The sequence below is a fragment of the Scyliorhinus torazame genome, chromosome 15 (assembly GCF_047496885.1).
Source record: "Scyliorhinus torazame isolate Kashiwa2021f chromosome 15, sScyTor2.1, whole genome shotgun sequence".
NCBI lineage: Eukaryota > Metazoa > Chordata > Chondrichthyes > Carcharhiniformes > Scyliorhinidae > Scyliorhinus > Scyliorhinus torazame.
The window spans coordinates 182,225,055-182,248,989 of NC_092721.1; the positions used below are offsets into that span (position 1 = coordinate 182,225,055).

Here is a 23,935-nt window from a genome sequence, read left to right on the forward strand (position 1 = left end):
AGAGGAAATTGCTGAGGCCTTGACAGAAATCTTTGGATCCTCGCTGTCTTCAGGGGATGTCCCGGAGGACTGGAGAATAGCCAATGTTGTTCCTCTGTTTAAGAAGGGTAGCAAGGATAATCCTGGGAACTACAGGCCGGTGAGCCTTACTTCAGTGTTAGGGAAATTACTGGAGAGAATTCTTCGAGACAGGATCTACTCCCATTTGGAAGCAAATGGACGTATTAGTGAGAGGCAGCACGGTTTTGTGAAGGGAAGGTCGTGTCTCACTAACTTGATGGAGTTTTTCGAGGAGGTCACTAAGATGATTGATGCAGGTAGGGCAGTGGATGTTGTCTATATGGACTTCAGTAAGGCCTTTGACAAGGTCCCTCATGGTAGACTAGTACAAAAGGTGAAGTCACACGGGATCAGGGGTGAGCTGGCAAGGTGGATACAGAACTGGCTTGGTCATAGAAGGCAGAGAGTAGCAATGGAAGGATGCTTTTCTAATTGGAGGGCTGTGACCAGTGGTGTTCCACAGGGATCAGTGCTGGGACCTTTGCTGTTTGTAGTATATATAAATGATATGGAGGAAAATGTAACTGGTCTGATTAGTAAGTTTGCAGACGACACAAAGGTTGGTGGAATTGCGGATAGCGATGAGGACTGTCAGAGGATACAGCAGGATTTAGATTGTTTGGAGACTTGGGCGGAGAGATGGCAGATGGAGTTTAATCCGGACAAATGTGAGGTAATGCATTTTGGAAGGTCTAATGCAGGTAGGGAATATACAGTGAATGGTAGAACCCTCAAGAGTATTGAAAGTCAAAGAGATCTAGGAGTACAGGTCCACAGGTCATTGAAAGGGGCAACACAGACGGAGAAGGTAGTCAAGAAGGTATACGGCATGCTTGCCTTCATTGGCCGGGGCATTGAGTATAAGAATTGGCAAGTCATGTTGCAGCTGTATAGAACCTTAGTTAGGCCACACTTGGAGTATAGTGTTCAATTCTGGTCGCCACACTACCAGAAGGATGTGGAGGCTTTAGAGAGGGTGCAGAAGAGATTTACCAGAATGTTGCCTGGTATGGAGGGCATTAGCTATGAGGAGCGGTTGAATAAACTCGGTTTGTTCTCACTGGAACGAAGGAGGTTGAGGGGAGACCTGATAGAGGTATACAAAATTATGAGGGGCATAGACAGAGTGGATAGTCAGAGGCTTTTCCCCAGGGTAGAGGGGTCAATTACTAGGGGGCATAGGTTTAAGGTGAGAGGGGCAAGGTTTAGAGTAGATGTACGAGGCAAGTTTTTTACGCAGAGGGTAGTGGGTGCCTGGAACTCGCTACCGGAGGAGGTGGTGGAAGCAGGGACGGTAGTGACATTTAAGGGGCATCTTGACAAATACATGAATAGGATGGGAATAGAAGGATACGGACCCAGGAAGTGTAGAAGATTGTAGTTTAGTCGGGCAGCATGGTCGGCACGGGCTCGGAGGGCCGAAGGGCCTGTTCCTGTGCCGTACATTTCTTTGTTCTTTGTTTGTTCTTTATTGAAACTTTTACGATCCAGAGTGATATTGACAGGGTGGATGTGGAGAGGATGTTTCCTATTGTCGGAGAATCTCGGGGGTCACTTTTATAAAATAAGGGGCCGCTTATTTAAGACAGACATGAGGACAAACCTTTTTTCTAAGAGTTTTGTGAGTCTCTGGAACTCTCTTCCTCCAAAGGCAGTGGAAGCAGAGGCCTCAATTGTCTGGCCCTGCCCACTGCAGGAATCGTCATGGGCAGAACAGGTAATTTGACAGACCAGCGAAAGGTCCGTGGACCTTGAGTGGGAATTTCCATTCCCAGGAAGGGCAGGACCTGAAACTCCAGCCCAGAGTCTTTGAATGAATGTTTTTAAGATAGAGCTGGATAGATTCTAGATTAACAAGGGAGTGAAAGATTATCAGGAGGGGTAGATAGGAATGCACGACTAGGGGCTTGTTATGTGAATTGCACATTCTCAATTCTCCCTCCATGTACTCGAACAGGCACCGTATGGCGACTAGGGCCTTTTCACAGTAGCTTCATTGCAGTGTTAATGTAAGCCTACTTGTGACACTAATAAAGGTTATTATTATCTTCTTAAATGGCGAGCTGGATCGAGGGGTTGAGTGGCCTACTCCTGCTCCAAATTTGTATGTTTGAATCGAATATCCCACAATACCTTTGAAAGAAAGGTGCCCAGAATTACACATGACCCCGAGTTGAAATACGCAGTTTTGACTATTTTTGTAATACCTTGAGACGCATCTTACTATTATACTTGAAGTGCATGAGCAAAGAAGATTTGTGCAGATGCTTTGATTCAATCAAAAAAACTATCTACAAGGACAGATTGATTGATGCCATTTTACAGCAGAGAAGGTTGAAAGCAGCCACAATGCAGGTTTTTAAAAGAATAAGTTGATACTTTATATTCTTCAAATGTAACTGGTCGGCACTTGACATTGCACCACTTGATAACTCTGGTCATTTTTTGGCTTGCATGAAACTAGCCTTCAATTGAAATATTAAAAAGAATATATTAAGCATGTAGTTTTCTATACTATGTGGCTCATTCAAGTGCATTAATATTTCAGACTGGCATCAGGTACCAGTGAAAGATACAGATTCTCTCTGCGATCAGATTAAGCAAACTGTATATCCTTCTGCAATGAAAGATACCTTTTTTCAGGGGGTTTGATGGGGTGGACACTGAGAGAAAGTTTCCCCTTGTGCAGGAGCCTAGAACTAGCGGGTGTAGATTAAAAAGAAGAGGTCTCCCATTTAAGACAAAGGTGAGGAGGGATTTCTTCTCCCTCGTGGGTCATTAGTCTTTGGAATTTTCTTCCACATGGAGCAATGGAGGCTGGGCCATTAAATATATATTAAAGATTGACAAGGGAGTCAAGGTGCGGGATTCTCTGCCAGCGGGATGCTCCATTTTGCCAGCAGCCTGGGGGTTTCCCGGCGGCGTGGGGCTGCCCCACAATGGGAAGCACCATTGACGGACGGCGTAATGGAGCATCCCGCCGGCAGGGTGAGGCAGAAATGTGGTGGGGCGGAGAATCCAGTCCAAGGGTTAAGTGGGAGAGGCAGGAAAGCCCCTTTCAGACTAGCCTCAAAGTTATTGAATGCTGGAGCTAGCTCGATGAGCTGAACTCCCGGCTCCTATTTCTTATGGTACAACTATGAGCTCATCCCATCCCATCCAAAAATACAAATGTCTAACCATTGACAAGAATTCAAAGCTTTAGGGCAGGGTTTTAGAGCCTTTCCCAATGGGGGGATCTATCAGTACCTCCCACCCTTCCCCTCTCACCCCTTGCCCCCGTCCGCCTTTGGAGGGTTCCCCAGTGCCAGGACAGGCGAGCCACGCAAAACGCCAGAGGCATTAGTGGACTGGAAGACCCTGCTGGCGTCACATCCGCCACTGGGAAACACACCGTGGGTGGCCGAAAAAATCCCGTCCTTCGTGAATGTCCGATTAGAATCAAAGTGGAATAAAAGCAGATATACTTTGGAAACTTGAACATTATGGAACAAAAGAGAAAATCTTTTTATGTTGTACCAGTTGCCAACATAAAAAGCACTCGCAGCAACTACCCGAAGGTAGTCTGCGCAAGCTTCAAGAACTGGTCACAAAAATTGTTTCCGACAAGAGGTTTAGCTTCAATATTCTCTTGCCAAGAAAGGCTCCAGACGGATACTTGAATCTCGACTGAAGAGGAGAGATTAGATGAATCACTTGGCCATTGCTCTTGTGTTCTTTTATTTGTTGTCAGTTGCTTCTTACCATATGAAAATTATCTGATTAGCTTCTGTTTGGCAGTTTAGGGATTTCTTTACTATTATTGTGCCCAATTTCCTCCACGACTCAACTGGAGAATTGAGGAAAATATAATGTCATTTGGGGCGGCATTGCTGCACAGTGGTTCGCACTGCTGCCTCACAGCGCCAGGGTCCCGGGTTCAATTCCGGACTCGGGTGACTGTCTTTGCGGAGTTTGCACTTTCTTTCCGTGACTGCGTGGTCTTCCTCCGGGTGCTCCGGTTCCACAATCCAAAGATGTGCAGGTTAAGTGCGTTGGCCATGATAAATTGCTCCTTTGTGTCCAGGGTTGTGTGGGTTTGGTGGGGTTACGGGTTTGCAGAGGTAGGGTGGGGTAGGATGCTTCTTCAGTGGATTTGTGCAGACTCCATGGGCCGAATGGCCTCCTTCTGCACTGTAGGGATTCTATGATTCTGTGACATTTGCACTTCCATTTACCACTCTGTAACAAAGCTATAACAGTGCCAGATTTCCGAAGTGTAAAGTGATATTAATAAGCACATTACTTTCCACAGGCTTACAATAATCGCAGAGTGCCAACTGCAGCTCCAGAACTTTCCAATGGATGAACATTCTTGTCCCCTCATCTTCTCCAGCTGTAAGTATTGACTCAGTCGAAAATAGTTGACGCCGAACAGAAATCTGATTACCCATCAAATTATCCTTGATTTAGGCAGTACAGTTACTTACTTTTTAGGAAGCCTGGAACTGTTTTAATGTTCAGCACACTGTACCACAGAGTGGTTCCTAGTTAACAGCCTGACGCGTAGTCAGAGAGGTGCTGAGGGGAGAAACTGCAGTGAATGATAGCTCTCTCGCTCTCACATCCTTCAGCCGGTGATTTGTGTGCAACTTTGATTCATTCATTTCGGCCTTTGTTATGTGCCACTCTTGAATTAGCATGGTTACACTGAATTCTGAAAAATACTGTCTCAGAGATTGCCTTTAACTGGGCTCTGTACACCTTGACCTTAAATGGCTGAATAGGGGTCCTTGTTTTGAATGTGGTGCCCGTCTTTAAAATGCAGAATTTGAATAGGAAAGCAAAAGGGTATTCTGGGCTGAGAGTATCTCTGGCTGTAACCATTGTGTCATTGGGAAAATGTATCTTTTGCCATACCTGTTACTACTGAGATTGTGAAGAATGTGTTTCAATTCCTGCCGGGAATAACAACCGAGAAATGTTTATGGTGCCCAGCATGTCATACCCAAAGGAACTCTAAACGTTAGTCCGACCAACCGGATCAGCCTCAAAATGGAAACGTTGGCCGGAATTCTCCAGCCGCTGCGACTCACTTTTCCCACCTATGGTGCAACCCACCCCTCCCTGCCCTGCAAGAGGGTTCCCCGGTGGCGTAGGGTGGTTGCAATGGGCAATCCCATTGACTAGCGGTGGGAGGCTGGAACCCCGCCACCAGTGAGCGGCGCGCCTCTGGGAAACGTGCGGCTGGGAGGACAGGAGAATCCTGCCCGATAATTCGGAGCTAAAAATTATACAAATGGGTAGAAATAAGGGGCTTGATTCTCTGCCCCACTGCACCACTTCTCTGCCTCGACCCGCCGGCGGGATTCTCCGTTACGCCGCCGGTCACTTGGGTTTCCCATTGTTGGGCAGCCCCACGCCGACGGGAAACCCCCGGGCTCCGGCAAAACGGGGAATCCCACTGGCGCAATCCCGGCCATGGCCTGATGGGGGCGAAGCGAAGTTGGGGGGTGGGAGGGTGGGGCTGAAGCGGGGGCAGGGGGAAAGCAACATAAAGAGAATTGAAGAATTTTAAAAAACATTTTAACAAAAAGGATCAAAACATGAGGAAAAATGTGGTTTATAATTTTCAATGAGTTGTGAAGATATTTGCTGTTCAAGCAATCTAATGACATGGAGATGTCTTTGTTCCCTGCTGACATGAGGAAACCCTTCACAAATACTTAATTGGCTGTAAAGCACTTTGGGATGTCCCAAGGTTGCAAAAGACACTGGTATGAATGCAGGTCCTCTCTTTTGATCATCAGCAATATGCAAATTAAGCGGGTTAGTCCCAAAACATTGTTAATATGCAACAACTTAAGTTAAGACTTTTTGTGAGGGCCACGAAGAATCCAGCACAAGTTTTAAGGATACAAAGTAATAACATTTATTTACAATAACATATATATATAACAGCAGCAACAACTTCCCTTGCTGCACACTCCTTCCTGCTGGTTCCTAAACTGGCCAGCTTTATTTATACTAGGAGTTTACTAATGGTTTCTCTGCCCCCCTCATTGGGGAAGCTCATACTCCCACAGGATTGTGGGATTGTCATTAGTCCCCAGCCAAAGGTAAGTAGGCAGGTTATAACAGACTTATTTTAAAACAATATCGGAAATTTGTCCATGAATCGTGATTGCCTTCAATACGGGGCACAGTTTAATAAACAAAGTTAATAATTTGTTGAAACACCTGCGATGAAATGGGATGTATGTGACTTGAATTGGCAATTCTCCCAGAAATGCAGCACAGGGATTCCCTAGCTCCTTGAAGCACAGTGGCGCTGTGAGGATGGTATTTTTCTCAATACCGTGTTTGATTCAAAGCACGGGGAGTGTGCCTGGGGTTGCTTTTGCTGAGGGGTCTTCCAAAATGTTAAATTCAAGAAGTGTGTGATCTGCTGCATGGACAGAGTTGCAATTAATGTGGCCCTGTTGTGTTATGGTGCCTTTCATGGAGACCCCAGGCATCTCCAGCATGTGTTTCAGTAACTCAAAGGACATTGCAGCCTTGCAGTGTTACCACCTGCCTGACTTTGGATTTGGAGCGTTTTTTTTTGTGTGAGCCAATCTAAAAAAGATTTGAGTGCATGAGCAATCAGCCGTTTATGCCCAGATTATAGCAGACCATCACTTAAACTATTACTCTGAAATGCCTTTCTCTGCTTTCTGTGGAGGCTAGTGGCCCTTATTCCAGAGAGATGAACTTCAGAACAGAAATTACACCAAGTGCAGCTCCACCAACGTCATCGTCAGCATAGTTTTGTTTAGAATTGGAAGTCTTTTTCTTCAAAGTAAAGCTCAAATGTGTTCCATGTCTGTGCCTCACTGATTTGTTATGTTGTAGGTGTAACATAAGCAGCTTCCTTGTGGTACACTTGACAAAGGAAGGTTCAGACGTGGAGATAACTTCAACACGTTTATTAAACTATTTACACTTCTTTTACTCGGGTTCGACACTACTGCTAATCCTACTATAGCTACCCAGACTGACTAACCAGCTGCTGCAATCCATGTGGTGGGTCTAATATTGAATCAACCCTGTGTCTGTACTCACTGACTGTCTCCACTGGAAAGAGGCAAATCATGTGTGTGGTTGGTGTAATGCCCCCCTGTGGTCATATCACCTCCTTGTGTATCGTGAATGTCTATTGGTCATTTCCTATCTACCTGATCTATTGGCTGAGTGTGTGTGTGATGTTTCTGGTGCTCCATCTAGTGTCTAGCTAGCCTACATGCATTTACATTGATGCACATCACCACATCCCCCTTTTTTTATGTTACATATTTTCTGCACATTTTGAGAAAATTGAACAAAGAACAGGTAGATAAGGTAAGGTATATACAAGTCATGCAACAGTGATTAAACAATGAGTCCAAATCATTCGTGTGAGTTCAAAAACTATCAATCAGCATGGTCAAATGTCTCTCTTGGTTATGAACGCCATCAATGTCCCTGTGCCACAGGAACCAAGAAGTGGTCAAATCACTTCGCTGTCTGCTTTGGAGTCCCTTTCTTTTTCCGATGTTTGTGATGATGCTGTTGGATGGCATCTTGTGGCTGATAAGGTGTTGATGTTGAAGAGGTACCATCAACAGTATCATTCGAGGTCATGGATGTACCATATGTTGAAGTTGGATAAGACTGTACATACTGGTTCTGGCCACGTGCTGTGCTGGAAGGGTGATCCTGCTGAGAACCGTTGAAGCTTGTCGAATTGGAAACAGAATTGCTGCTCAAATAAATACCTGGTGATGGTGTGAAACTAGAACCTTGCATCTGATAGGAATATGCCGCCTGGCCTGGCTGGGGTGCTGCAAATCCTGGGCTGTAACTAAGGCATCCAGACTGTAGTGCAGATTGCGCTTGCGGTAGTCCTCCTTCGGTCTTGATTCCTTTCGTGGGCAACCCGTAGTGCTGGCCTGTTTGAGAATATGCTGCATAGACTGCTGGCTGCTGCTTGCCTGAATACTGGGTTTGTCCAGCATGAGCTGTCATTGGCTGCACTGCTGGTGTGGACAAAATGTGTGGATATAGCTGTGGTGAATATTGGTGTATTCCTCTTGGACTGTAGCCACTGCTTGTTATTGCTGACCCAGTGTAATTGTTAAGTGATCCTTCTCCTGTCGTTGTGGCATCTGCTGTCACCCTGAGCATGCTATCACTGAGGTTGCGGCACTCCCTGTCTGGAGTAAAGTCCGGCTTACGTGATTCAGAGTCGGCGTTTGGTTGTTCCCCATCTGGAGTCTGGTCTGTTTTAACTGAGTCAGTGTAGGTTTGTTGATGCTCCCCGTCCGGAGTCTTAGCAGGTTCACTGGAGTCAGCTGGGATTTCTTGAAGTTGCACGCCTGGAGTCGGAACATGCAGGAATGCATTGATTTGTGGAGAAGTTTGAGCGAATGAGGGTGGAAGTATCATGGTGTCACCGGAGTCACCAGTGTTCTCACAGTGATCGTCGAGTGCCTCTGTACACACTAGCTGAGGTCTGTCACTTTGCACTTCTTGCATGGGAAGTGGGATGCTGTCGTCACTCGTCTCACATACCATGGGTAGAGCCTCAGTAGCTGCTTGTTGTTCACTTGGGTTGGGTAAATTGTCAGAGTCTTCATCTGGTGGTGCAATGTGGGTGGACTGTCATTGTCTTGCTGTTGTCCTTCATTTGGGCTTGGACTGTCATCGTCGCTTTGTTCTTCACTGTAGCATGATAGACTGTCATGGTCGTCTGCTGTGCACTGGAGCGTGGTAGACTGTCATAGTCTTCTTGCTGTTTACTTGAGCATGGCAGACTTCCATCATTTGCTGCTAGTTGGTCAGAGGAGGTTGCTAGACCCTCATGGTCTTGTTCCTGCAAGGACTGCACATCGGAGTCTTGCGTTGCTTCTATCGTGGAGTCTGTCCACAAGCTCGCTGTGGAGGCTTGTGACACTGGAGCCACTTCTTGTTCATGCAAGGACCGCGCTCTGGAGTCTTGCATGTCTTCTTTCGTAGAGTCGGGAACCCTGAGCGGTGCTTGGACCACGCTCTGTGTGGCAGCAGGCCGCTTTCTGTGGGCTTGTACCTCTCTCTGTCTCTTGGTTTCAGGCTGCAGCATCATCCTGCACTCACGAGTTGGGATGTCATATCTGCTGGGCTGAAGATCCTCAAATCCGAAGAATGAATCCACTTCTGCATCGGATTCAATACGGGGGTCGCCAATGTGCAACACGTTTAGTTGCAGTTCGGATTTGGTAGTGGGGTAGCCTCCCAAGGTGAAAGGTTCGTCTGAGCCGTAGTCTTCTATGACCATATCATCACTGTTTGCGTCGGAGCTGGCATTGGGCTTGCGACCCATTGGTTTGGGCGTAGGTAACTGCTTGTTGCAGGGTTCTTCGGAGGTTAATTTCATGTCCTGGTTCAATTTGAGGCATTGTGCTGTCATTCCAGGTGAAGGAAGGTTGTTTTATGGCTTTAAAAGATTTTTTCTATGATTTGGGACATTTCCCCTTTAAATGGTCGTGGTCTGACGTCATGACGCATGTGACATCATACATAGGAAGCGATTGCGCATGCGCAGATCGCGATTCCTTTACTTGGGCCCATTTTCGCAATGGGCCCGTTTTGCTCAATGGAGCTGGCACTCTTTTTGGCGCATGTATTACAGGCTTGGCATCCTTTTTTAGTTTGATAGAGTATGTAAAGGGTAGGGTGCCCATTCCCAAGACTACATATGCAAACTTGTCCAAAAGTTACCCAATTTCATTTTGTAGCGTGTTTTTCAAATTATTAATTGTGTGTATCCACTTAACTAGGTTTGATTTATTGCAAGCATACACCCCAAGTAGCGATAATTTATCATCTTCCACTATTTCAAAGTCACAGAGCATACTGATGTCGCCATTCCGAACAATGAGACAGCAGGAACCTCCTGTGGCTATGGTATTTCCATTATAGTCACTCAATCGACAGATTGATTTCTGTATTTGCAATGTGCTATCTGCTTGCCTTAAATTCTTTTCAGTTATTACATTTATGTGTGCTCCTGTATCTATCTTGAATGGAATTTCAGACCCATTTATATCAAGTTTGAAAGCTGTTGTACTGGTTTGTTATCACAGTCCATTGCATTAATCCTAGTAATTGCATCAACCATGAAAGAATCCTTCAGTGCATATCGAGAGGAATCATCATTATCAGTTAAGATATGGGGCGAGATTCTCCGACCCCCCGCCGGGTCGGAGAATCGCCGGGGGCTGGCGTGAATCCCGCCCCCCGCTGGTTGCCGAATTCTCCACCACCGGATATTCGGCGGGGGCGGGAATTGCGCCGAGCCGATTGGCGCCCCCCCCCCCCCCCGCCCCGCGATTCTCCGGCCCGGATGGGACGAAGTGCTAAAATGCCTGTCCCGCCGGCATAGATTAAACCGGCTCCGGTGGGCTCCGGGGACTTGGGGGGAGGGCGCAGGGTGATCTGGCCCCGGGGGGTGCCCCCACGGTGGCCTGGCCCGCCTCATTGCGGAGGCGGAAGAGACTCCCTCCACTGCGCATGCGCGGGAATGCCGTCAGCGGCCGCTGACGCTCCCGCGCATGCGCCATCCGGAGATGTCATTTCCGCGCCAGCTGGCGGGGCACCAAAGGCCTTTTCCACCAGCTGGCGGGGCGGAAATTCGACTGGCGCGGGCCTAGCCCCTTAAGGTTGGGGCTTGGCCCCCAAAGGTGCGGAGCATTCCGCAGCTTTGGGGCTGCGCGATGCCCGACTGATTTGCGCCATTTTGGGCGTCAGTCGGTGGACATCGCGCCGTTTCCAGAGAATTTCGCCCATGATTTCCTTTTCCGTCACTCTGTATACTTTGAATCTTCCTATAGTTGTGGTAGGATTGTTCAAATTTATTTGCTGTAAAAGCTATTGCAAAACGGAACTGTGCTGCAAAGTGATTAAATTTGGAACAATTGGAACATTAGGCGGAATTCTCCCCCCCCCCCCACGCCGGGTGAGAGAATCACCCGGGCGCCGTGCGAGTCCCGCCACACCGGCCCGACGCCCGCACGCGATTCTCCCACCCCCCCCAAACCGGGGCGGCGCGAATCACGGCTGGCCGCTGGGAGAATCGCCGTTTGCCGTTGGCAATGGGCGAGCGGCAATTCTCCGGCCCAGATGGGCCGAGCGGCCTGCCTAACACGACAGGTTCGCTGGTGCCATCCACACCTGGTCGCTGCCAGTGCGGGCACGCTGGGGGGGGGGCGGCCTGTGGGGGTGCGATGGTGGTTCCTGCACCGGGGGGGACTCCAAAGGGGTCTGGCCCGCGATCGGTGCCCACCGATCGGCGGGCCGGCCTCTCTGAAGAAGGACCTCCTTTCCTCTGCTGCCCCGCAAGATCGATCCGCCATCTTCTTACGGGACGGCCGCGTGGAGGATGGCAACCGCGCATGCGCGGGTTGGCGCCGGCCAATCCGCGCATGCGTGGGTGACATCATTTATGCAGCGCTGGTCGCGTCATTTACGCGGCGCCGCTTTTACGCGTAAATGACGCAACGCCGCTCTTAGACCCCCGGGGGCGGGAGAACGGCCTCCGACGCCAGAGTGAAACACTCCGGTTTTCACTCTGGCGTCGGGACTTAGTCTCCCAATGGGAGAATTGCGCCCATTGTTTGTCTTTTGCCCACTTTTTTTTACTGTGGGCATGGTCACAGTGCGTGCACGTCATCATGTTCGTGGCGTCACACTCAAAATGCCACCAGCCATTATACGCAATTTTCTGTGTTACGTTTCCCGACTCCGTGCCTTTTTCATTTTCCCTGAACTCCCCCTATTCCAAGGATGCTTGTTCACTGGCTTTGCACATATTAATCGCTTCATCCAGCAGCAAAATCAGTTGTCTCAGCATATTTTCTCACAAACGTTTGTCATTAATCCCAAATGCAACTTGATCGCGAAGCATAGAATCAGAAATGGAGGAGAAGTTACACGACTGCGCTCTTAACTTTAAAGCTGTAATAAAAGAATCTACCGACTCCCTTTTCATCTGCAGCCTTTTTCTGAACATGTAGTGCTTACAGGTCTTGTTCGCTTGCTTTTTGCAGTGAGCATTGAATTTCTGTAGCACTATGTCATATCTTTTATCTTGTTTTATCTTCATCTTCAGCAAATTCAAAGGAGTTATACAACTCTAATGCTTGCATTCCAGCCAAATTAAGAAGAAGCGGCGTTTTTCTCTGATCGGAAGCATTTTCTAGCATGGAGGCAGATAGGAAAATTTCAAACTACTGTTTGAAGAGTGCACAGTTTGGACATTTGTTCTGAAGTAGTCAGGTTTCTTCAGATTCTCTATCTTACGATTCGTCATCTGTGTAGATTTTTTGATCGGTGTAGCGGCGTGATTGTTTTCTTCAATCTTCTTAAAGCTATTCTGTCTAATCTAATTGTTAATTATTTTTGGAAATAAACTCCTGATACCATGTGGTGTTCTTTGTGGTTCTAATTCTAGGATGGTTGGCATAATCTTCACAAAGACCACAAATGGCTTTTATATTGAACAAAGCTAAAAATGTATTTATATTACTTAATTGGATTCGACACTTACTCCTCGATAATAAACTGTTGATAATAAACATACAATCTACACTCATCTACTACTAATCTCTACACTAATACAATAACTCTGATCTGCTCTCACTCACACTATCTTTTCTACAGTCTGTCTTCTAGATTTCTCCTCCACCTCTCACCCACAAGGCTTAGCATTGATGCCTTGTATAGTTCTACATCTTGCTCCCTCAAGTGGTTGATTTGGACATAACATTAACCCTTACAGTTCTGTACATTTATCATAATGTCACAATCAGGTTCGAAGTGTAAATGTATGCTGACAATTACACAATGTTCAGCACCATTCACAACTTCATGGAACCTGAAGCAGTCTGCATGCATGAAGACCTGGGTGGCATTCAGGTTTGGGTTGATAAGTGCCAGGTAACAGTTATGCTACAGTAATGCCCGGCAATGATCACATCCAACAAGAGAGAATCCAACCACCTCCTCTTTACATTCACTGGCATTACCAATACTGAATCCTTCGCCATCAACACACTGAGGGATGCCATTGACCATTGAACTGGACAAGCCATATAAATATTGTGGCTACAAGTGCAGGTCAGAAATTGTGAATTCTGCGACAGGCGACTCATCTCCTGATTCCCCAAAGCATGTTCACTATCTATAAGGAACAAGTCAGGGCTGTGATGGAATATTCCACACTTGCCTGGTTGAGCGCAGCTGCAACAACACCCAAGAGGCTTGACACCATTCAGGATAAAGCAGCCTGCTTGATTGGCACCCCAACCACCACCAAATATTCATTCTCTCTGCCACCAATAGGCAGTGGCAGCGGTGTGTACCATCCATAGGATGCACTGCATCAACTCTCCAAGGCACCTTTACCAGCTCCTTCCAAACCCATGACCTCTACCACTTAGAAGGACAAGGGCATCAGATGGATGGTAACCCCACCATCCAGTAAGTTCATCTTCAAGTCACTCATGGTGCCAAAGTGGTTATCACTGTTGCCTCACAGCACCAGGGACCTGGGTTCAATTCCAGCCTTGGGTGACTGTCAGTGTGGAGTTTGCACTTTCTCTCCATGTCTGCGTGGGTTTCCACCAGGTGCTTCTGTTACCTCCCACTGTCCCAAGATGTGCAGTTTAGGTGTATTGGCCATGCTACATTTTCCCCTGAGTGTCCTAAATTTGCAGGCTAGGAGGGATTACGGAGATAGGGCGAGGGATGGGCCTATGTAGGGTCGGTGCAGACTCAATGGGCTGAATGGCCTCCTTCCGCACTCTGGGGATTCATTCCTGACTTGGAAATATATCGCTGTTCCTTCACTGGCGCTGGGTCAAAATCCTGGAACTCCCTCCCTAACAGCACAGTGGTTGTACCTACATCGCATGGCAGCAGTTCAAGAAGGTGGTGAACCACGACCTTTTCAAGGGCAGTTAAGAATGGGGAATAAATGCTGGCCAAGCCATTCATGTTCAAGTCCCAAGAATGAATTGAAATAATGGCAAGTGGTCACATTGTCAAGGTAGAATAGCAGTGTGGAACTGTACTTCAGCAACTTAAAAAAAACTGAAGGTGGAAAACAAAGAACCCTAAAGATAGACTTGGCCCCTGAAACATTTTATATGGAATCTTTACAAGCGCAATAATAGAATTGATTCTAAAATGCATGAACAGTTGTTGTTATATTGAGATTATGAGGTTTTACCTTCTGTCGAATTTTGTATGGTTGGGTCCTGAATAAGGGAAAGCAGCCCAATAAATCCTGCTCAATTTTAAAATGTTTAAACTACTAATATTTTTCATTTTTTAATGATTTAATAATTACAATTGGTTTGGGAATGTTTTTGTTACTAAAACAAACACGTTCAAATTGTTTGTTCAAATTGCTGGCAAATAAAGGTGCATTTTTCAGCAATTCCCCTGCCTTGATACTCATTCCCTCTGTCCCCAAGGACTGGCAGTGTTTCCTGTTGTAAAAATACATCCTAAAACAGCAGCATTATATTCTGTAGGGGTTTGTAGCTTCACGCTGTGAATACAGCACAACTGGGATTAGTCAGGCATAAAAGGAACATTGTGTTATCAGCAAAGCATGCAGGGGACACAATAAATGCAGTGAGCTATGGAAACTAAGAGCCGGTGTGTGTAACGATGGTGGCTTCTATCACCTTGGAAAAAATTCTGACAAACACTGATGTACAAAAAGGGTTTTCCATTATGTTATTCTTGCCAGATTTCTCTCTCTGTTTTTCTCTATGCCTTGCTTGCTTCCCACCGTGCTTGCAAACTACTGCCCATCTCCAACCTTCTTTTCCTCTCTGAAGTGTTGTCCCCCTCCTTAATCCGTTCCAATCTTTCCCAGAACTCTATGTTGTGAATTACTCTAATCAGGTTTTTGTCATTGCCACAGCACAGAAATTCTTCTTATCAAAGCCACAAACGATGTCCTAGGTGACCGTGACAAATGTAAACTTTTCCACCTCATCCTTCTCGACCTGGCCTTTGACATGGTTGACCACACAATCCTCCTCCATCATCCAGTGGCTGGGACTGCACTAATCTGCTTCCATTCTTATCTATCAAAGATAGACAGAGAATCACCTGCAATTGCCTCGCTACCTGTTGCCACAGCATTGCATCCGAAGGTCCTCAAGGAGCAATCCTTGGCCTCCTCCTATTTCTCTTCTGCATGCTGCCCCTCGTTAACTTCATTCGAGGGCACAGCATTAGTTTTCTCACATATGCTGACAACACCAAGTTCTACCGCATCACTACCTCCATCGACTCCTCCATTACTGCTAAATAATCAAACTGTTTGTCCCACATCCACTTTCCAATTCGGGGATTCACTGCAGAGATATCAGGAGGGGCAGTTTGGAATCATTTTCCCTGGGTCCATTGGAGAGTTTGTAAGCATTAGCGAAAGACTCCACAATGGTTGTGTGATGATGTGACCAAAATAGAATAAGTAAAGTAAAAACAATCTCTAATAATAATAATAATATAAGCATTAATACAGAGTAATAAACAAAATGGTATACCCACTCCACTGGCGTTCATGTTCTTTACAACGGGTCCCGTCTTTCTCTGTATTTATAGTTTTGTTTCTCTCGGGCACATTATTCATTCATCCTGTCTTCCAGCTCCAGTGGCTGCCTTTGAGCATCTTGCTTTCAAACAAACTTGGCTACTTCATACGTAAACTCACGTGAAAATGCTGTGCAGATCATTGCCACATCACATGTTCCTAGCTCCCGTTTATCAATAGACCTTGGGCATGATGTAACGGAAAGGTTTCTAATTGTCATTTCAGGCGGGTTTAGCTGGGGGTATCTCCCTGGCTCTGTTGGCGAGTTCCCTACTGCTCCTAACCACACTTAGTCACTTTTACGGGTCCTTGGGAGTTTCTCTCCGGGATAGCCCACATTTAGGGCGAGGTCTACCGGCCGTGTTGTGCCCGAAAAGCAGCGTGGCCAATAGATACCGGGGGATCCCTCTTCCGGGATCTACCTGACTTGCTAAGCCTCGCGAGATCTAACACAATCTTGCGAGACGTTATTTGGTGAATCCTGCCCATTGTCGGCATTGTCACCTTCTGGCAAATCTGCGTATTAGAGTGAGACAGCTAGTCTCAGACTAATATGCATTCACGAGATGTTGTATGACCCAAAATTTATTAACCACAAAATCCCAGCCCTCATGTTTGTTTCCACTATACTATTCTGCTTCCTTGGGGGCTACATGTGCACCAAAGCCAATTACAACACCGGTACAGAATAGTCTTCAATCACAAGATCTCCCTGTTTTAGACAGCTCCCTTCCACTCTTTCTAGTTCATTAACTGAGAGAGGTGTCAGAAAAACCTACTTCTGACAGCCTCATTGGTATCTACAGCTGGTTTCACTGTGAAAAGGTCACATGTTAACATTTAGGTTCAGAAGTTAAAACTATAGACTTTCAGAATAAGGCCAAAAGAATATTCTGTGAGAAAGGACAGGAGCCATTTACCACCCGGACCCCAGTGTTAATCAGGACTAAAAATGGAAGTCTGTGATCCTGTGTTTCCTCTGGAACAGTATCCCTTTATTATCAAGAAATATTGAAAGAAAGAGCCCTGACTCAAGCTGCAGGGCACCAGCAATATTAACAAGAGTCGGGAGTGCAGCTGAGTTAAGATAAGAAACAATTGAATCGCACAAAGCTTGGCTGTTAAAAGCCAGTCAGCACAGACGAAAAGTAAATTCTGGGGCAGGTCGGGGGAGCCATTGCTTTGTGGGTATTCTGTGAGGAAGGGTCTCACCCTTGGCTTAATAGTTGCCTCTGAATGAGAAGTTTGTAGGTTCAAATCTCACTTCAGAGATAGAATCCATGCAGTGCAGTGCAGATGGAGTGCTGTACTGGTGGATGTGCCGTTTATCAACGGCGACATTAAACAAAGTTCCAGTATCGCCTTGCAAGTGCACATGAAAGATCCTGTGCCGATAGATAGAATACCACATCGGACTCTCTCTGGTGTATTGGTCAACATGTGTTCCTCAACGAACACTTATGACCTGGTCATTTATTTAATTGCAGTTAGTAGGTGTTTGCTGATAAAGCTACACAAATACACATCATGAATTCCCCCTTTCTCAGCCGATTATGAGCAATAGTCTACAATGATAGTCTCACTTCAGGAATTTAATTTACTCCTTCTTCCTTCCCGATCACACTTAAAAGCCCACCCCAGAAGCACTAGCCAAAATTTTCCTAATTGGCAACAAAACCACCAAAAGCCAGTGGGGACAAGAGTGTCTGACTGTTTCATCATTGACCCCGCTCCCAACGGCAAGACTAAACTCAAGTACATTTTGGCAGGCGGAAAATGGGATTTCGGACTGCATCTGAAGGTTGGAAAGTATTCACTCATTAATGGAATCTGATGTCTGCAGCGGTTTTAAGGGTCAGGTCACAGAGTAACCCCACATCCAATTGAATTTACTATGGTGGAAGAGTGTGGAGGAGAAAAGGATGCTATCTGGGATGGAGCATTTTATCTCTGAGGATAGATTAGATAGGCTGGACTTGTTTTCTGTGGAACAGGGGAAGCTGAGGAAACATTTAATTGAGGTGTATAAATTTATGAGGGGGCCCAGCTAGAGTGAATTGACCAAGCCTATTTCCCTTGGCAGAGAGGTCCGATAACCACAATACAAAAATTTAAAGTAATTGTTAGAAGGATCAGAGGGTTGAGAGATGATACTTTCATTCAGAGGACGATTAGGGCTCACGGAAACTGCCTGAAAGGATGTTGGAGGCCAAAGTCCTCAATGCATTGAAAAAAAATTGGATCTGGGCTTTGAGGTACCATGACCTACAGAGCTACAGACCAAGAGCTAGAAAGTAGGATTCGCCTGGATTTGTCATGTGGCAGAGAGGCAATGGGCTGAATGGTCTCCTTCTGTACTGTAAATATTCCAATGTTTTTATGGTGGGCCAGGCAATGCTCGACATCTGTTATAGCATGGGGCTGTTTAGCACAGGGCTAAATCGCTGGCTTTGAAAGCAAACTAAGGCAGGCCAGCAGCACGGTTCAATTCCCGTAACAGCCTCCCCGAACAGGCGGCGGAATGTGGCGACTAGGGGCTTTTCACAGTAACTTCATTGAAGCCTACTTGTGACAATAAGCGATTTTCATTTTCATTTCATTTCATTTTCATTTTTCATTTCATATGCAAGCATTGTTAGTGTTATAGTGTTGGTATGGCAGTAATAATTAAAAATATTGTGTACAATCTCACTGAATCATTGCCACATCATTTGATTATTGCATTTCACTTAGTTCATAGGCTAGAATTTTTAACAGAGGTAGAAGTGGCCACAGGCCGACTCATTTTTCCATGTGGAGAAATCCGTCCTTTCACTTTCAGACTGGCGGAGGCAACGTGTGAGCGATTCAACCAAAGCCACTCTTTTATTTAAAAACAAAAATCATGTGGAGCTTGTGGGGGAGAGAAAAAAACGCAAGCTTGATAGGTCGAACGGACACTCTGTTGCCTCACACTAGCCGAGCAACCTGCTAATCATTGAAGGTTTAGCAAGTGCTATTTACAATCAATCACTGGAAAATAACACAGTCTGTCAAGTAACTGCACAATGAATTGCACTCGTGTGAAATTAACGTTCTCTCCATTTAGCAAACTCTATTTACCCGCTCTCTTCTTACAGATCACTTGACACTCGCCTCTGATTTGCCTTTTCTCTGTCACTTCTGCAAAAGATGTTACCCATGATTGTTGTATTTTATACCAATAAATATATTCCAGCTGAGAGATATTAGTCAAATTAACTGCTTAATAATAAAATTAAATTCCAAGGTTTGCATGAGCATAAAGCCTTTGACGAGTAAACATCTTGGCTAACATCTCACTTGGAATCTATTACTACAATTAGAACAATTGCAGAGAGAGCTGCCTTTGTGGCGTTAATGACGGTTGGAGAAAAGACAAGTCAATGTCAAATTATCAGAGAGAAGAAAAAAAATGAATAAGGCTCTCCTAATTTGTACCCAGAGGGGTATGGCAACGCATTCCCTCGATTTGCGAAGGTGTTTTGTTCATATTGCAACATGCTCCTCACACCCAGTGAGAGCAAAACAAGGCCAGTGCATTTGGAATTTTACACTGCTTGATTATTTTCTTGTAGGGTCAATTGAATCCGCCCAGAGAAAGTACAGCGGAGAGAGGGTTAATGGAAAAGAAAGGACTGACGCCATTATTCTAATTAAGAGGGGAGTTCAAATCATGATGTCCAAGTTGTGACCATGTTGGCACTTTGGTGGCTCGAGCCAAATAATCCCATGCCCTTCTTTTTTTTTGCCTTCATGTATTTACCCAATATCTGCTTCCGCCATCTTTTCAGGCAATGCATTCCATATCACAGCAATGTGCTGTGTAAAAAAGGCTTTTCTCATCTCGCTTCAGGTTCTTTTTCCAACAGCCTTAGGTTTGTGCCATCAGGTTATTGACCTTTTCTGCCCGTGGAAAGTTCTTAAAAACTCATTCATGTGCGGGGGAGGGGGGGGGAAGCATTTATTCACCATCCCTAATTTCCCTTGAGGAGGTGGTGGTGAGCCACCCCCTTGAACCGCTGCAGTCCATGTGGCGTAGGTACCACCCGCGGTGCCGTTAGGGATGGAGCTCCTGGTCTTTAACTCAGCGACAATGAAGGAATGGCGGTATAATTCCAAGTCAGGATGGCGGGAGATGTGGAAGGGAATTTTCAGGAGGTGTTGATCCCTAGTGCCTGCAGCCCTTGTTCGGTCTAGATGGTAGAGGCCGTGGGTTTGGACGATGCTGTCAAAGGAACCTTGTTGAGTTTCCACAGTGCATCCTTTCAGTCCTACGCCTTAGGCCCAACATGGCCCCGGCAGCAATCAAAATCAATTGAAGGGGATGGTTATCCCTGCTCCCTCCAGACCGCAGCTGCATATTAATTCTTACACTATATTCTCACTCCCAATTTTCATTCCCCACTGCTGGATAATTAATTTAAAAATCTCCACTGTTGCATAAATTGATTTTAAAATATTCTTATGCCTGCTCCCATCTACTGTATAATTAAGTTAACAATGGCTGTTGCAATAATTAATTAATTGTAGTGCAATGTTTTCTTCATTTATCTGACTCATAGGTTTTGGGACAGCACATAATGGAGCTTATTTAAAAACCTAATCAAAGATTATTGCCATCTCTTAAAATGGACAACTCCATTCCTACCAAATCATGTTGTTTTCCAAAGAATCCATTTTTTGATGAACCCCATTTCGTTAAATGGCCACTACTTGTATTAAGTACTGTATTTTTGGTGGTATGATTCAATTCATCCCATTTTCCCAAAACAAGGAGAAGACTTTTCTTTTGCCAAGGGGACGTTTAGCATTATCTGGGTTAAAAAGGTCTGCACACCACATACAGAAGCAGCCAGATTATCTTCTGTGTTCCCTAAAGGTTTATGGGGTTCAGGTTATTTGCAACTCCACAATTGTAAATCGCACCAGGTCCTCCAGCTAACTGACAAGAATAAACACTTTAACTGATGAATTCAGAAGGTTTATTAACCATTAAAAAGTAACAGGTTTGAAGGATAAAAAGCAAAGTGTTAATTAACAGTTATTAACAGTAATTAACAGTAATTAAAAGTGAGAGGAGAAAGCTTAACTTTAACAATTGAACAGACTTCTCACCTCCTCAATTCATCAGCCAAGACATAAAGTGATAACTGAAAAACGTGAATAATATGCTCGCGAAGTAGACTTCTCGAGACCTCTATTTGAATACCTTTTAAATTAATTTACGGGCTGTGGGCACGGGCTGTGGGCACTGCTGGCTAGGCCAGCATTTTTGCCTATCCCTAGCTGCCCTTCAGAAGGTGGTGTTGAGATGTAGATACACTCACAGTAGGTACACTCGCAGTTAGGGAGGGAGTTCCAGGATTTTGACCCAGCGACAGTGGAGGAACTGCGATATATTACCAATTCGGAGTGGTGAACTGGAACCTCCAGGTGGTGGGGTTCCCAGGTATCTGCTGCTCTTGTTCTTCCAGATGGTAGTGGTGTGGGTTTGGAAGGTGCTGCCTTAGGAGCCTTGGTGAGTTCAGAAGTGCGTCTTGCAGATCATGCACACTGCTGCTACTGTGTGTTAGTGGAGGGAGTGGACATTGAAGTTGACGGATAGGGAGCCAATCACATGGGCTGCTTTGTCCTGGATGGTGTTGAGCTTCTTGAGTGTTGTTGGAGCTGCATTGATCCAGGCAATGGAGAGTATTCCATTACACTTCTGTCTTGTGCCTTGTAGATGGTGAACAGGCTTTGGGGGGGGCAGGAGATGAGTTACTCACTGGAGGATTCCGAACCTTTGACCTGCCGCGGTAGCCACAGTATTAATATGGCTCGTCCCGTTTAGCTTCTGATTAATGGTAGCCCCCAGTAAGTTGATAGTGGGGATTCAGTGATGGTAATGCCATTGAATGTCAAGGGGTGATGGTTTGATTCTCTCTTATTGGAGATGGTCATTGCCTGACATTGCCTGACATCTGACACTGGCAATCGGGCGAACGAGTGGAGTGAAGTTTGAGCTGGATCCTATTGAATGAGGGGCCACATGACAACTCTTGCTCCTATTTCTTATGTTCTTAATTTGGATGGAAGGAAAATCAAGCTGTTTCTGAAACATTTCTGCCGCACATTATTTGATGTACCCAGAGAATCCCTACAGTGCAGAAAGAGGTCATTCAGCCCATGGTGTATGCACCAACCCTCCGAAAGAGCACTCTATCCAGGCCCAGCTCCAGCCCGATTCCGGGAACCCCACCTAACCTGCACATCTTTGGATTGTGGGAGGAAACCGGAGCATCCGGAGGAAACCCACGCACTCACTGGGAGAATGTGCAAACTCCACACAGGCAGTTGAGCTTGGGTCCCTGTGAGACAACAGTGCTAACCATTGTGCCTCCTTGCCATGGTACACCATAAAGGCAAGGCTTAGGACCCAATGTTTGTCATGGTGATCTGGGACGAAATTCTCCGGTATCGGCGCGATGTCCGCCGACTGGCGCCCAAAACGGCACAAATCAGTCGGGCATCGCGCCGCCCCAAAGGTGCGGAATGCTCCGCATCTTTGGGGGCCGAGCCCCAGCCTTAAGGGGCTAGTCCCGCGCCGGATGAATTTCCGCCCCGCCAGCTGGTGGAAAAGGCCTTTGGTGCCCCGCCAGCTGGCGCGGAAATGACATCTCCGGAGCGTTAGCGGCCGCTGACGGCATTCCTGCGCATGCGCAGTGGAGGGAGTCTCTTCCGCCTCTGCCATGGTGGAGACCATGGCGAAGGCGGAATGAAAACAGTGCCCCCACGGCACAGGCCCGCCCGTGGATCGGTGGGCCCCGATCGCGGGCCAGGCCACCGTGGGGGCACCCCCCAGGGCCAGATCGCCCCGCGCCCCACCCCAGGATTCCGGAGCCCACCCGCGCCGCCTTGTCCCACTGGTAAGAGAGGTTGTTTTATCTACGCCGGTGGGACAGACATTTTAGCTGCGGGACTTCGGCCCACTCCGTAGCCATGTTGAGATGAAAAAACTTCTAACAATCTAAGACATTTTCCACTCACTTGATACATTAATTCATGAAATCCATTCAAATATTTTAAATCTCCTCAAGGCGGTCTTTGGAAAAAGAAATAAGCTTCTATTCATAATCCCATCAAAAACCACAAATCCTTTAATAGTCTCGTAAAACTATCAATCAAATGTAAGTTCAGCGCTCTACTGAGGTGAATGGCTTGTTTTAGCTTTTGAAACATAGCCAAGCATTCATAATGGTCTCAGTTGTAATTGCTGTTCTTGGGAAATAGCAACAATAAAGTCTATTGAAGCTCAGGAATGTTTTTTCTAAGCTTTACCTGATGGCCTGCTGATAAAGGCACACCAGCAGTGCATGTTTGGTTTTCAACTCTGATCGCTACACCATGGGCGGGATTCTCCCATTCGGCAGCAGAGTGTCCACGCCATCGGAAACGCCATTGTGTTTCACGCCGGCGTGAATGGGCCACTGGGAGTACCAATTCTGGCCCCTACAAGGGGCCTCCCTCAACGTGCCGACCCCGACGCAACATGGCGCAGTAGTTCAGGGGCCGGCACGTAAGAAAATAGCCCCGGGGAGCGAGAGGCCGGCCCACCGATCGGTGGGCCCCGATCGCGGGCCATGCCCCATCGGAGGCCCCCCTCGGGGTCGGAGCACTTATTTCAAATGACACTGCTGGGTTTGGGATTCCTGCCTTGAGTGCCCATTCTTGCTGCTGGGAAAACTGGGATCTGCCATAAATGGGGGAAAGACGTCTGCATCTGGCACCTGCCCACTGTTTTTAAAAGCTGGGCTGACTCCATGTAAATCTGGCCCTGAATTAATGTTCAGCAGTAAAGATTTTTTTTAATCTACCCAAGATATCCACTAATGCTTACTAAATGTATCAGTAGCTGTTGACAAAGGCACATATTTCTTGCTGTTTATTGACATTTTAGATGGACAAAATCATTTCTAACAGATCACTCGAATGCTTGACCGAAACCCGATTGTATCACTGGTGCCATACAGATGTCTAATTATGTGTGATCTACTGAAGTCTAGATAGATTGAAAATCATGTTTCTATGGAATTTATTTTTTGAAGTTGATGAATTTCATTAAAAAAATAAACAGCCTAATTATCCTGTTAGAATAGTTGAGACAGCGTTTAATGTTGTGAACACTGAGGACATTAATCCACCGGTGTTTGCATATCTTCCAAG

At 46.2% G+C, this 23,935-nt stretch overlaps 1 protein-coding gene across 1 annotated transcript in view; it reads left to right on the forward strand.

The window, feature by feature from the left end:
• Nucleotides 1–23,935, forward strand: part of gabrg3 (gamma-aminobutyric acid type A receptor subunit gamma3) — a 1,021,256-nt gene that overhangs the window by 333,796 nt on the left and 663,525 nt on the right. Inside the window, exon 5 of the mRNA XM_072477216.1 lies at nucleotides 4,355–4,437. Coding sequence (XP_072333317.1) covers nucleotides 4,355–4,437 — 83 coding nt within the window. The remainder of the gene's footprint in view (nucleotides 1–4,354; nucleotides 4,438–23,935) is intronic.